Source organism: Gekko japonicus, unplaced genomic scaffold (genome assembly GCF_001447785.1).
Source record: "Gekko japonicus isolate JY-2015 unplaced genomic scaffold, Gekko_japonicus_V1.1 scaffold745, whole genome shotgun sequence".
NCBI lineage: Eukaryota > Metazoa > Chordata > Lepidosauria > Squamata > Gekkonidae > Gekko > Gekko japonicus.
This window is the reverse complement of record NW_015164690.1, coordinates 99,860-113,746: the sequence shown is the minus strand read 5'-3', so window position 1 is coordinate 113,746 and position 13,887 is coordinate 99,860. Positions and strand designations below refer to the sequence as shown.

The 13,887-nt window shown below is 46.6% G+C and overlaps 2 protein-coding genes across 2 annotated transcripts in view; both read left to right on the top strand.

The window, feature by feature from the left end:
• The first annotated feature begins 550 nt into the window (after positions 1 to 550).
• Positions 551 to 13,887, top strand: part of LOC107108855 (guanylate-binding protein 1-like) — a 19,679-nt gene continuing 6,342 nt past the window's right edge. Inside the window, exons 1-7 of the mRNA XM_015409379.1 lie at positions 551 to 628; positions 4,183 to 4,391; positions 4,775 to 4,902; positions 8,092 to 8,201; positions 10,793 to 10,995; positions 12,456 to 12,698; positions 13,672 to 13,868. Of these exons, the coding sequence (XP_015264865.1) occupies positions 4,202 to 4,391; positions 4,775 to 4,902; positions 8,092 to 8,201; positions 10,793 to 10,995; positions 12,456 to 12,698; positions 13,672 to 13,868 (1,071 nt within the window). The 5' untranslated portion in view covers positions 551 to 628; positions 4,183 to 4,201. The remainder of the gene's footprint in view (positions 629 to 4,182; positions 4,392 to 4,774; positions 4,903 to 8,091; positions 8,202 to 10,792; positions 10,996 to 12,455; positions 12,699 to 13,671; positions 13,869 to 13,887) is intronic.
• Positions 583 to 13,887, top strand: part of LOC107108871 (guanylate-binding protein 1-like) — a 56,469-nt gene continuing 43,164 nt past the window's right edge. Inside the window, exon 1 of the mRNA XM_015409407.1 lies at positions 583 to 628. The gene's annotated coding sequence lies outside the window, so the exon portion shown is untranslated. The remainder of the gene's footprint in view (positions 629 to 13,887) is intronic.

Genomic DNA, 13,887 nt, shown 5'->3' with positions numbered 1-13,887 from the left:
TAGAGATCAGAGGGTTGCACAATGTTCCCTCTAAGCTGTGGAGTCTCGTGAGCCAAAATTCTACTTTGTGAGCTACTGGCATTAAAGTTGTGAGCAAGCCATTTGGCTCCTGCATTAATTAGTTTGCTCTGGAGCCATCCTTCCTGAGCTGAGACAAAAATGTGTGAGCCAGAGGCTAAAGAATTGTGAGCTGGCTCACTCTAACAGCTTAGAGGGAACACTGATGGTGACTGAAGTTCTCCTGGGACCACAACTCAGCCCCAGGCCACAGAGATCCACTCACCTGGAGAAAATTGCCGATCTGGAAGGTGGACTCTCTACGGCATTGCACCCCATTGAAGTCCCTCCCTTCCCCAAACCCCGCCCTCCTCAGCCTCCACGGCTCCCAATCTCAAGGTATTTCCCAGCCTTGAGCAGGCAATCTTGCGATTGCGTCACTTGCCTGGGAAACTCCCGGACGTTTCAGGAACCCGGTGGCCAGTAACTGTAAGGGATGACTTTCGGTTTCATTTTCTTGGCTGTAAAACACTGAAAAAGGAGAAGGGACGGAGAGGCGGGCAGACTGACTGCGGGGGGCCGAGACGCTGGGGAGACCGCAGCCCGCTCCGGTTTTCACTGCAGGGAGACGGTAAGGCGTGGGGCTGCCTGCCCCACACTTGGCCCGGGTTCTTCAGGAGTGGTTTTGGGGAAGCCGCAGAACGAGGGCCCCGATCCCTTTCCCATCCTGGCGGTAATGAGAGCTGCTCTGAAGCCGCTGGGAAGAACTCGGACTGCAAACGTAGCGGGCTTCCGCGGGAGTAAGTGCGCTTGAAACCCGTGAGCCTGACTTTGCAAGCGGGTCGCCGGCTCTTGAATGGAGCTCGCAGCGAATCCCCCCCCCCCCCCGCGTGTTCCCTCTAAGCTGAGTTAGTGTGAGCTAGCTCACAGGTTTTTAACCTCTGGCTCAGACATTTTTGTCTTAGCTCAGGAAGGAGGGCTCCAGTGCAAACTGATTTATGCAGTAGACAAATCGCTCGCTCACAAGTTCCAGTGTTCCCTCTAAGCTGAGTTAGTGTGAGCTAGCTCACAGGTTTTTAACCTCTGGCTCAGACATTTTTGTCTTAGCTCAGGAAGGAGGGCTCCAGAGCAAACTAGTTTATGCAGTAGCCAAATCGCTCGCTCACAACTTGAATGCCAGTAGCTCACAAAGTAGAATTTTTGCTCATGAGACTCCACGGCTTAGAGGGAACATTGCTCACAACTTTAATGCCAGCGTCTCACAAAGTAGAATTTTTGCTCACAAGACTCCGCAGCTTAGAGGGAACATTGCCCCCAAGTAACAGGTGCGCAGGGGGCCGAGGGGGGCCGGGATCTCGGCTCCAGTGAGGAGTCTTAGCATTTTAGTCTTAAGCAGAGTTACACGCCAATGGCTTTAAGGCGTAACTTTGCTTTTGGGAGGACCAAACAGGAAAGGGATATTTATTAGTTTGTTTTTAACCATGCCTTTCTCCCCAGTGGGGAGCAGCTTACCCCATTCTCCTTGCCTCCATTTTATTGTCAAAACAACCCTGTGAGGTAGGGGTGCTAACCTCCAGGTGAGGCCCGGGGATCTCCCGCTTTTACAACTCATCTCCAGCTGGCAGATATCAGCTCCCCTGGAGAAAAGGGCCGCTTTGAAGGGGGAACTCTAGGGCATTGTACTATGCGGAGGCCTCTCTCCTCCCCAAACTCTGCCCTCTCCTGGCTCTACCCCCAAAGTCTCCAGGTATTTTTCAAATCAGACCTGGCAACCCTACTGTGAGGTCGGTTAGACTGAGATAATGTGACTGGCCTGAGGTCACCCAGTGGGACTCCTTAGCATGAGTGGGAATTTGAACTAGGGTCTTCTGTTTGTTTATTTGATTTCTAGACCGCCCTCCCCTGTGCACAGGGCTCAGGGTGGTGTATAATGTGTCAGTGAGTACATAAATCAATTATAATCAGATTAGAACAATGAACAATTAAAATTAACAAAAAAATTAAATTATTCCAGAAGGCGATTAAAGGAACGTGGCCATGAGGGAGGGGTGGTGAAAGGAGGTCAGGTTTGATGGCAACTGTGGTGAAATGGGGACCCGCCCTCAGCCCTGGGAGACTGGGGTGCCGTCCTGTGGCTCGCAAGCCCGTTTAGACCTTCCCACCCTGCCTGGTGGGACTATTTCTCTTTATTAACGCTGCCACCACTCACTGAATTAAGTCACCACCTTCCTTGAGGGACAGTGGGACCCCTCTGGCTAATTTCCCCACCTTGGGAAGTGGGTACCTCGATCTTTGGGCGCCCCCTGGACAGTTGGCAACCCCTCAGATTTAGGCCCGTTTGTGTCCCCTGGCTTTGCCCCTGGTAACATGCAGAGCGGGGAGGACTATGTGGTTAAGGCACACCAGGCTTTTTAAACTCAGAAAAGGAAGATTTATTTAACTATATACAAATTGGGCACAGACAATAAACACGGGCACTTCAGCACAACTTGGGCACACAAAACAAACAGGATCGAAACGCAATTCCTCTGTCCCTACCCACACACCCTCTCTACCTCCGTAGTGGATTGTGGCCTCAGGCCCGGATTTGTGTTTCCCTCTCCTGTTGTGGAGAGAAACTCCAGCCCTCCTGTTCAGGACTGGCCACCAGTACCTGCCACCCTCCTGGCTCTCCACCACGATCTATGGTGGCCTGGATGGCCCACGGACTCTCTGGTGACAGGAGTCCCACCTGTGCTCTCCCTGGAACCTGCCGTCCACGCTGAAGACCAGGCTGAGACTGAGACTTTTCCCCTCAGGAGCCAAAAAGCCACTTTCTCCTTGGCCCCGCCCCTGGGGTGTGTCCCTCTTTCCCCGCTCTTACCCCTCAAGGCTGCTGGGAAGTGTAGGCAGGGAGGTATGGCAGCTCCACTGTTCCCTATGGAGTACCCCCACACACACCTGTAAGGAACTACCAGGCTGGCATCCATTTTAAGGCCTGGCAGCCATTTCGTCCCAGCAACCATTGCTATCCTCAACCATAGGCCTAGATACTACCCTGTTTCCCCGAAAATAAGACCTACCCCAAAAATAAGCCCTAGCAGGATTTCTATGCATTTGTGGTATAAGCCCTAGTGTGACTTCTTGAGAAAAAATAAATATAAGACAGTGTCTTATTTTCGGGGAAACACGGTAGTTTGAGACCCTTAACCTCTAGACCACACTGGCTCTCTTCCCTCACACCCCCAATCTATATGTATAAAGTTGGACTTCCAGACCAGAGCATCTGTCACCTGCACAAGCTTATTTTTAAAAATTTATTTAGTGCATTAAAAAATTCTTCCTCCAAGGAGGTCAGAGAGACATCCATAGTACTCCTCTCCTCCTCCACTGTATTCTTACAATAGCCCTGGGAGGTAGGGTAGACGGAGAGGGAATTTCTGGCCTCAAGGCAAGCAGGAATATGAACCGAGCCCTCCACAGGTCTCGACCATTATCTGACTAGCATTTCCAACCGGAGCCCATCTCCTGAGAATGTTTAGAATCAGATGTGTAAGGAAACTTTAATAGGATAATTGTCAGTATTAATTGGACACAGAAACTCCAACCATGGTTATACAAACCGCGTTTCTAGAAATACTGTTTCTCTGAAGAATTTTTGGAAGTTCCTTGGCTTAGCAATCACAAACTGTGAGAAAGGCGTTCCCAAAGTACTGAAACCGATAATGTAAGAATTTTGTCGTGTCTGATTGTAACTTCCTGGCTTGAAAAGATAGCCTGCTGATTCCCAGCTCCTGATGAGCCTTCTGACAGGTAGCTTCTAGGTTGATATTCCTCAGTTTATGGGTGTTTCCTCAAAGAATTCTGACTTTGAATTAAAATGTGTTCAGGCCTGTAGCCAGGATTTTTTAAATTCGGGGAGCCTTTAAATAAGTCGGGAGGCACCAGGCACACACATCTCGCCCCCCGCAATCGCCACAAATAAAATTAAGCAATAGAACTGGGGGGGGGGCTGGGCTGCATGGGAAGTTGGGGGCTTGGTGGTAAGTAGGGGGGCTAGGCCCCGAGAGGCCCCACGGTAGCTACGGACTTGAATGTTTTGCAGTCGCAAAACTGTAGAATGTCCAGCGTTCTAGTTAAGAGACACGAGGAAATGTACCGCTTGCTAATTGCTGTTGTTTCTCTTCTCTACTGCCCCAACGACAGATCATCCAGGCTGTGAGCAATGGCCTCCAAAATCCAGATGCCAGCTCCTGTGTGCCTGATCGAGAACAAGGACAGGAAGTTGGTTGTCCATCAGGAAGCCCTTCAGCTGCTCTCTGGAATCCGTCAGCCCGTGGTGGTGGTGGCCATTGTGGGACTGTACCGAACGGGCAAATCGTACCTCATGAACAAACTAGCGGGCAAGAACTCAGGTGAGAGAGAGACAGTTAGCCTGTAATTTTGTTTTCCTGCATTTTATTGAATCTGTAGAAGATGTAGAATAATGTTTCCTGCTGTAAAACAAGCTGTTCTTTTAAAAGTCTGTGCGTGTCTTCTTCAGCAGCCCAGAAAGTAGATGTTTAATGTTCCCCATCAGTACTTGGAATACTGTACCCTTTGAATTTCTGCTTGACACAGACTGCTAAAGTATTTGGGTGGAAAGGCAGCATAGAAATTTTTTTAATGAATATGTTAAATAAACAGAGGAACCCCTCCAAAACAAAGGGAGGCTACCCTAATTGCATCAGCTCAGCCAGTTCTGATTTATACATTTCCAACTGTTTCCTTGCTTCTAAAATGTGAAATCTGTACCTAGGTTTCCCTCTGGGCTCAACAGTGCAAGCCAACACCAAGGGTATCTGGATGTGGTGTGTTCCCTACCCTGGCAGACCAGACCATACCCTTGTGCTTCTGGATACAGAGGGACTCGGTGATGTGGAAAAGGTGATTTGGACATCTCTGCATGGGTGGGATGCTGCACCTGTTTGATTTCTGCTGTTGTGTTGGGCACAGAAGCCCTGTAAACAGAAGCTGGTTTCTGACGTGAGAATAAGCAGTGAGAAAAATCTCCTCCTTAACTGCTTCATGGCTGGGGTCAATGTCTGCAAGTTCCTACTTCTGTAGCCACACCCAAAGTTTCTTCACGAAGCCGGGAACTTTGCCCTTCAAAGATATATCTGGTGGCTGCTTAGTCACTCTCTGACAAAATGAACTCCTGGGCCTTTTAGAGGCCAACATATTTATTGATGTATAAGTTTTTGTGCAGTAGATTAACTATATCCATTAAATGAAAGCTCAGTCGACAGAAATATGTACCCAACAGGAAGGAAAGCAGAGCAAAGAGTGAGTTAAAAGGATATGAAATGTAAGAGGCGTTGTTTAACATTTCTTTATAAAACTCAAGAGTATACAACGGGGGTGTAAACCTTGTCAAACCTGTGGACACTTTTGGAATTTTGAGTGCAGGTGGAGGGTGTGGCGATAAAATGGCTGCCGTGGGAGGGGTGGGACCAGTCACAAAATGGCCTCTGTGAGACCTGGGTCCAATCTTAAAACATTGTGAGGTTCCACACCAGTGGCTGCCACAGGAGGGGTGGGGCCAATCACAAAATGATTGCGGTGAGAGACGGGTCCAATGTCAAAATATTGGGAGGTTCCACACCAATGGCTGCCACGGGAGGGGTGGAGCCAATCACAAAATGGCTTCTGTGAGGGGTGGATCCAATCTCAAAACAAGGTTCCACACCAGTGGCTGCCTTAAGAGGGGTGGGACTAATCACAAAATGGCTGTTGTTAGAGCTGGTCCAATCATAAAACATTGGGAGGTTCCACACCAATCATGGTCCCACGATGGAGGTAGGTTTTTTTTTTTTTTTAAATGGATGTTCCCTGTAGACACAAAGGTGATGCCTCCTGGGGTCTTTTGAAGTACTGCTTATTCCACTGAAGTGGAGGAAAGTCACGATTGCCTCTTTCCTTTAGGGAAGATATGCTATGGGGATGAAGCAAGTAGGTGGTAGGAAACTCCATATTAGATGGGGATCTCTGGTATAGAAGTTAGAAGAAGAAGAAGAGATTGGATTTATACCCCGCCTTTCACTACCCAAAGGAGTCTCAGAGCCGCTTACAATCTCCTTTCCCTTCCCCTCCCCACAACAGGCAACCTGTGAGGTAGGTGGGGCTGAGAGAGCTCTCTCGAGAACTGCTCCTGAGAGAACAGTTCTGAAAGAATTTGTAACTGACCCAAGGTCACACCAGCAGCTGCATGTGGAGGAGTGGGGAATCAAACCTGGTTCTCCCAGATTAGAGCCCGCGCTCTGAACCACTACACCAAACTGGCTCTCACTGTGTAAGTGTATCGTAGTGTATAAGATAAGTGCGCTACCGATTTGCACCATCTGTCATTGCTGATAAGTAGTTACGCTAAACATTGAGGAAGAGTAAGAATGATGTCAGATATGTTTATGTCCTGGTTAATAAATTAAACCTAATAATAAATTCAGAGCCCGTGTAGTGCTTAAGAGTGTTGGACTAGTCTCTGGGAAGCATAGGTCTGAATCCCGACTGGTGCCATAGAAGCTCACTTGGAAGATGTCGGGCCAGTCACACACTCTCAGCCTAACCTTTTATGGATCAAAAACTGGCTAATTCATAGAAAACAGAGAGTGAGTATAAATGGGCAATTTTCTCAGTGGAGGGTGGTAAGCAGTGGGGTACCGCAGGGATTAGTACTTGGTCCACTGCTTTTTAACTTGTTCAGTAATGATTTGGAGATGGGAGTAAGCAGTGAAGTGGCTAAATTTGTGGATGATACGAAGTTGTTCAGGGTGGTGAAAACCAGTGAGGATTGTGAGGCACTCCAAAGGGATCTGTCAAGGATGGGCAAGTGGGCGTCAACATGGCAAATGGGGTTCAGTGTGGCCAAGTGCAAGGTGATGCACATTGGAGCCAAAAATCCTAAATATAAATACACATTGATGGGGTCTGAACTGGCAGACACTGATCAAGAGAGAGATCTTGGAGTTGTAGTAGATAACTCACTGAAAATGTCGAGACAGTGTGTGACTGCAATAAAGAAGGCCAATGCTATGCTGGGGATTATTAGGAAGGGTATTGAAAACAGATCAGCCAATATCATAATGCCCCTATATAAATCAATGGTGAGACCTCATTTGAAATACTGTGTGCAGTTCTGGTCACCACACCTTAAAAAGGATATTACAGCTTTGGAAAAAGTGCAGAAAAGGGCAATTTGAATGATAAAAGTGTTGGAACACTTTCCCTATGAGGAAAAGTTAAAGCGCTTAGGGCTCTTTAGCTTGGAGAAAAGACGACTGAGGGGTGACATGATCGAGGTTTATAAGATTATGCATGGGAAAGAGCAGGTAGAGAAAGAGGTACTTTTCTCCCTTTCTCACAATACAAGAACCCGTGGGCACTCCATGAAATTGCTGAGCGGTCGGGTTAGAACAGATAAAAGGAAGTACTTCTTCACCCAAAGAGTGATTAACACTTGGAATTCACTGCCACAGGAAGTGGTGGCGGCTACAAGCATGGACGGCTTCAAAAGGGAATTAGATAAGCATATGGAGCAGAGGTCCATCAGTGGCTATTAGCCACAAGGTATAGATAGGGGCTCCGGGGCAAGTGATGCTCTGTCTTCTTGGTGCTTGGGGGGGGGGTCAACAGTGGGAGGGCTTCTAATGTCCTGGCCCCACTGGTGGACCTCCTGATGGCACTGGTATTTCTGGCCACTGTGTGACACAGAGTGTTGGACTGGATGGGCCTTTGGCCTGATCCAACATTGGCGTCTCTTATGTTCTTAACCTACCTGTGAGGGTAGTTGTGAGGATAAAATGGAGGAGGGGAGAATGTTGTAAGCTGCTTTGGGTCCTGATTGATTTGACTGGTATTAGTAGTAATTCCAGGCGATCTCCTGGTCCTTCCTGGAGGTTGGCAACCCTAGCTGTGGAAGAGGAAAGTGTTGTTTTCCAAGTTGGGCTGTAGATGGTTTATGATTTGGGACCTGTAGGTGACCATATAGTGATCTGTCACTTTCTCTTTGGGGCCTGTCCTTCAGCAATTCTGAGTAGAAATTGTAATTTTAAGCATTCTCCATTTGTTTGTTGTCAGGGTGATGCCCAGAATGATTCCTGGATCTTTGCTCTGGCCGTCCTCCTCAGCAGTACCCTGGTCTACAACAGCATGGGCACCATCGACCAGCATGCCATGGACCAGCTCCAGTATCCTCCCGAATCTCTAGTTGTGGTGCAGATCTTATGCTGCTTCCTGGGAGTCCCTCGTGTTCGAAGTAGGCCTGCCCGGGCCCTGTTCTTTCGTTGCCTAGGGTAACATTCCATGAACAGCGGTGATAGGCCATAAATTAGACTGCAATAAGTGACAGAGTTTTCTCTGAAGATTCATTCTGAGGTTATGGTGCTCGTTACCAGTTTGTTTCCAAGTGAAAAATCGTGTATCTGAGAACTGTTCTTATGTGGAAGATCACCCACATTACTACCAATGTTCCCTCTAAGCTGTGGAGTCTTGTGAGCAAAAATTCTACTTTGTGAGCTACTGGCATCAAAGTTGTGAGCGAGCCATTTGGCTGCTGCATTAATTAGTTTGCTCTGGAGCCGTCCTTCCTGAGCTAAGACAAAAATGTGTGAGCCGGAGGCTAAGAAACTGTGAGCTAGTTCACACTAACTCAGCTTAGAGGGAACACTGATTACTACCTAGTTTTGAAGGATTTTCTGTTGGAGTGGCTACTGATTATTTTCACTTGGAGATAATTTATGACCAGTGACTCCCAGGGGGGTGAGTGGAAGAGGTCTGGGATGTAATAGCTTTACCAGCACAAATTGAAATTGTGGTAAGAGACCGTGTGAGGGGAGCGATTAACCATCACAGATCCTAAGTGTAGCAGCAGAATGAGGTAGTAGGATGCAGAAGTGGTGGAATGGGCTGTATTTCTTTGGTTGGCAAGTGGCAGGTGAATGTCCAAATTCCAGTCAGGCGGAAAACTAGCGCATCATGGATGGACGGGTTCTAGCCCACCCCTTTCCATGTTGTGCTCCTTTTCTGCTCCTCGGGAGTTTGCTTTTCTTATTGAAGGGGAGTGTTCAAGAATTGACTTCAGTGGGCTTAGAATGGTGGAGCTCTTCTTAGAATTGCCTAAGAGGATACTTTTTAGACAAGAAGTATGCGTGCACACAAAAGCTATTCCTCGAGTAAAACTTTGTTGGTCTTGATGAACAGAAAATAATCTGTATAATCTGTGTGTGTGTTTCCCTGGCCCAATTTGAGAAAACATTCAGCACAATCTTGTACAGCAGAATCAGATCTTGTACTTTATTGATCAATAAAGGAGGAAGGTCCAATAATGTTTAGATCCCACAACTCTCCCTAGGGCTACAATGGGAGACATAGGGTTTTATACTCCATATGACGCTTACAAATAAATCATAATTATTGGTTCCATCAAACTTTGTCAGTCACAATTCTGATTGGGCCTGGACCTGAGGGGCTGTAGTTTCCCAGGCAAAACGGTACCTCCTTCTATCAAACAATAGGCCTTTTCTCTGTTCTAGCACATGAGGTTTATAAAAGTATCTAATATAGCAGCGATGGGTACATCTGGTAAATTCACTTGCGTCAGGAACATGCGCGGTTAAAGCTGGCTGTAGCAAGCAAGTTCACGGTTAGCATAACTGTGTATTAGCATTTTAGCTTTCTTCCCAACATGCATTTCAAGCAATGAACCAAAGGCAATATCTGAATATATGTTCATGATTGGTTTCAGTTACTGTGATTAGAATCATCAATGGCACTTAACAGATCTGCATGTCTCTTGAGAGTCCCTTGGACTGCAAGAAGATCAAATCAGTCAATCCTAAAAGAAATCAACCCTGGAATTGTTCCCTGGAAGGCCAGATAATGAAGCTGAAGCTCAAATACTTTGGCCACCCAATGAGAAGGGAGCACTCACTGGAGAAGAAGACCCTGATGCTGGGAAAGACTGAAGGCCAAAGAAGACGGGGACGGCAAAGGATGAGATGGTTAGACAGTGTCACAGATGCAACGAACATGAAGTTGAGCAAACTTCAGAGGACGGTGGAAGACCGGAAGGCCTGGCGTGATCTGGTCCATGGAGTCGCGAAGAGTCGGACTCGACTGTGCGACTGAACAACAACAACATGTCTGTGTATGTCAGAGGGGCTGAGTCCACTAAGGTTAGCCTACTAAGTCAGACAGAGTGTTGAGTGCATAACAGTGTTTCATAAACTGTGCGTATAACAGTCTTAAAGATGCCACTGGACTCAAATGTTGTTGTTTTGTACCTTATTGTGTGTCAGGAAAATACTTGGCAGGGATCAATTCTGCCATCACTGCTGTGCCAGGCCTCATAAGGGGACTACTCTGGTGAAAGATGCTGGTGTACCCAAATAAGTTACATGAAGAAAGGGATAATACGTTTAGGAAGATCTAAGGTCCATTATAGAGATGGGTTGGAGACAGCCTGGAAAAAAAACTTGCCGATGCAGTCTCAGTAATTCTGCAAATCTCTTGAAGACGTTCAAAGGGGAAAAAATGGTCTTTTATACAGAAAAGCTTGCAAGCATGTCAGGAAGGCTCTTCTGGGGAGATTTTGTGGAGCCCAAGGTTGTATTCCCCCCGATCTCCCAACACACACAAACATGTTAATAAGAAAATGGAGAAAATATATTAGGCAAGCTTTGCTGGGCCCCATTTTCATATATTTAACTGGCAATAAATGCACAAATATTTATTTAAAAAAAACCCCAATTGTTGGGATTTTCCTGAGCCGGGCCGACAGTTACGTGACAGAACTGACTGAGCGCATCAAATCCAAGTCTTCGCCTGAGGGGAACCCGGAGGCACTGGAAGATTCCGCCGAGTATGTCCGCTTCTTCCCAACGTTCATCTGGGCCCTGAGGGATTTCACGTTGCAGCTGGAGCTGAACGGGCAGCCCTGCACTGAGGATGAATATCTGGAAAACGCCTTGAAGTTAAAGAAAGGTACTGACCGCAAATATGTGGTGGAGATCAGTACAGCATTCGCAGACAGCAACCTGGGCCAAATCCAGCCTCCCAGTTGCTTAAGTCCAAGAAAAAGAGGTGGGGTGGAGCACTCATTGTAGCAAGAAGGCATTTTTCTGGATTTTAATGCTTTGATGTTCTGACGACAGCATTTGAAGGCAGTTGGTGACAGCAACAGAAAATTCAAATCCAATAAACTTAAGAAAATAGAGTCAGAGTAAAAGCAGCCTAATTTACAAAGCCACCTGTAAGACTGCAAAATTAGGTGTAAAACATTAGCAAGAAGTCTTTCTTTTTTTAAAACAGCATTCTTTGCATTTGTGGGTGAATGACAGATCTTCCCCAACTGATCCGGATCCCCTTCCCCTTGCCGAGTTAGACTCCCAGGAGTCTTTGTGAATAAGTTACATGAAGAAAGGGATAATACGTTTAGGAAGATCTAAGGTCCATTATAGAGATGGGTTGGAGACAGCCTGAAAAAAAAACTTGCCGATGCAGTCTCAGTAATTCTGCAAATCTCTTGAAGACGTTCAAAGGGGAAAAAAATGGTCTTTTATACAGTAAAGCTTGCAAGGAAGGCTCTTCTGGGGAGCTTTTGTGGAGCCCAAGGTTGTATTCCCCCCGATCTCCCAACACACACAAACATGTTAATAAGAAAATGGAGAAAATATATTAGGCAAGCTTTGCTGGGCCCCATTTTCATATATTTAACTGGCAATAAATGCACAAATATTTATTAAAAAAAACCCCAATTGTTGGGATTTTCCTGAGCCGGGCCGACAGTTACGTGACAGAACTGACTGAGCGCATCAAATCCAAGTCTTCGCCTGAGGGGAACCCGGAGGCACTGGAAGATTCCGCCGAGTATGTCCGCTTCTTCCCAACGTTCATCTGGGCCCTGAGGGATTTCACGTTGCAGCTGGAGCTGAACGGGCGGCCCTGCACTGAGGACGAATATCTGGAAAACGCCTTGAAGTTAAAGAAAGGTACTGACCGCAAATATGTGGTGGAGATCAGTACAGCATTCGCAGACAGCAACCTGGGCCAAATCCAGCCTCCCAGTTGCTTAAAAGAGGCGAGGTGGAGCATTCACTTTAGCAATAAGGCATTTTTGTGGATTTTAATGCTTTCATGTTCTGTCGACAGCATTTGAAGGCAGTTGGTGACAGCAACAGAAAATTCAGATCCAATAAATGTAAGAAAATAGAGTCAGAGTAAAACCAGCCAAACATACGAAGCCACCTGTAAGATTGCAAAATTAGGTGTAAAACATTAGCAGTAAGTCTCTTTTTTTTAACAGCATTCTTCGCATTTGTGGGTGAACGACAGATCTTCCCCAACTGATATGGATCCCCTTCCCCTTGCCGAGTTAGACTCCCAAGAGTCTTTGTGCCGGCAGCTCCATCTCCAGCTGCTGATCTCCCTCTCATTCCTTCTAGGCATGTCCCGTGAGGTTCACGTCTTCAACCTGCCCCGCGAATGCATCCGGCTGTTCTTCCCCACCCGGAAATGCTTCATCTTTGAGCGCCCCACCACCCGAAAGAACCTGCACCGGCTGGAGGACATGGAGGAGAGGGAGCTGGACCCCGACTTTGTGCAGCAAGCGCTCCAGTTCTGCCGTCACGTCTATAAGACATCCAAGCCAAAGACCATCCCAGGAGGGCATGTCGTCACTGGGCGCTGTAAGTGCTTATAACTTAGTAGTTTCTTCCTTGGTCATGGTGGGTCACTGATGATTTAAAAAAATGTCCAGTCTTTCTGTTTACAGGATCCGCTTTGGACCCCAACCTACAGCATGGGACCAAGTTTTAAGTTCTTCTTTTAAAAAATCATTTTGAACTTTTTGAGGGAATACATAATAAAATGGGGTAAGGGGTAAAATAAAAGGTAAAATTATCAAAACATAGTATAAAGGGCATTTTTTGCAAATATAAAGGACAATCCTTGATTCAAATACTTGAATTTTTAGGAAAATGCTAATGTTAAAAACCACTATAACAACCTACTCAACATTCTACCATTTTCTCATAATATATTAACATTTTTATCTTGTCAGTTATATGCTAACCCATGAATAACCTCATAAAACTTTGTGCATAATTTTAACATAAAAGTTTGTTGTGACAATAATCATACAAAAGAAAACACCATTAGTATTTCATACTGAAACTATCGTATCATATAAACTATTCCAACTGCATGACTACAAAGATTGGTTAATCGTAGAAAACTCACCAGTTATTTTCACATTCATCTCCCGATCTCTGATTAATGAAGTTTGTCAGTTTTGCCACAACAGCGTATTCTTACATTTTATCTATCCAGTTCTCAAGAGGTTTATTATGTCCTGAATATGTACATCTCTTTCTTTAGGTCTTTCCCCCCTGTCTTTTGCTTCCCCCACCCCCTCTACAAATAATGGCTAGGAGTCTCCCAGAGCGTAGATTACACCACTACTCAGTTCCTCACCAGTGGCGCAGTAGGCAGAGTGGAGCAGAGATCTAGCACTTGTTCCCTAAGTTACGAAGGCCCACTCAGCTTTATTTTCCTTGGGAGTTCTTACACTGAAAGTACGATCTCCCGTGGGCAGCCATCAGCCAAAGCAGCTGAATCTATGTGATGCCACAACCATCTCTATTGCTGTTTCCTTTGCAGTGCTAGCAAACTTGGTGGAGACCTACGTGGACACGATCCGCAGCGGGGGCGTGCCCTGCATGGAGAACGCAGTGCTGGCTCTGGCTCAGATTGAGAATTCGGCGGCCGTGCTCGAAGCCACTGGCCGCTACATGGAGCTGATGGACCAGAAGTTGGAGCTGCCCACGGAGACCCTCCAGGACCTCTTGGGGATCCATGCACAATGCGAGGATGAGG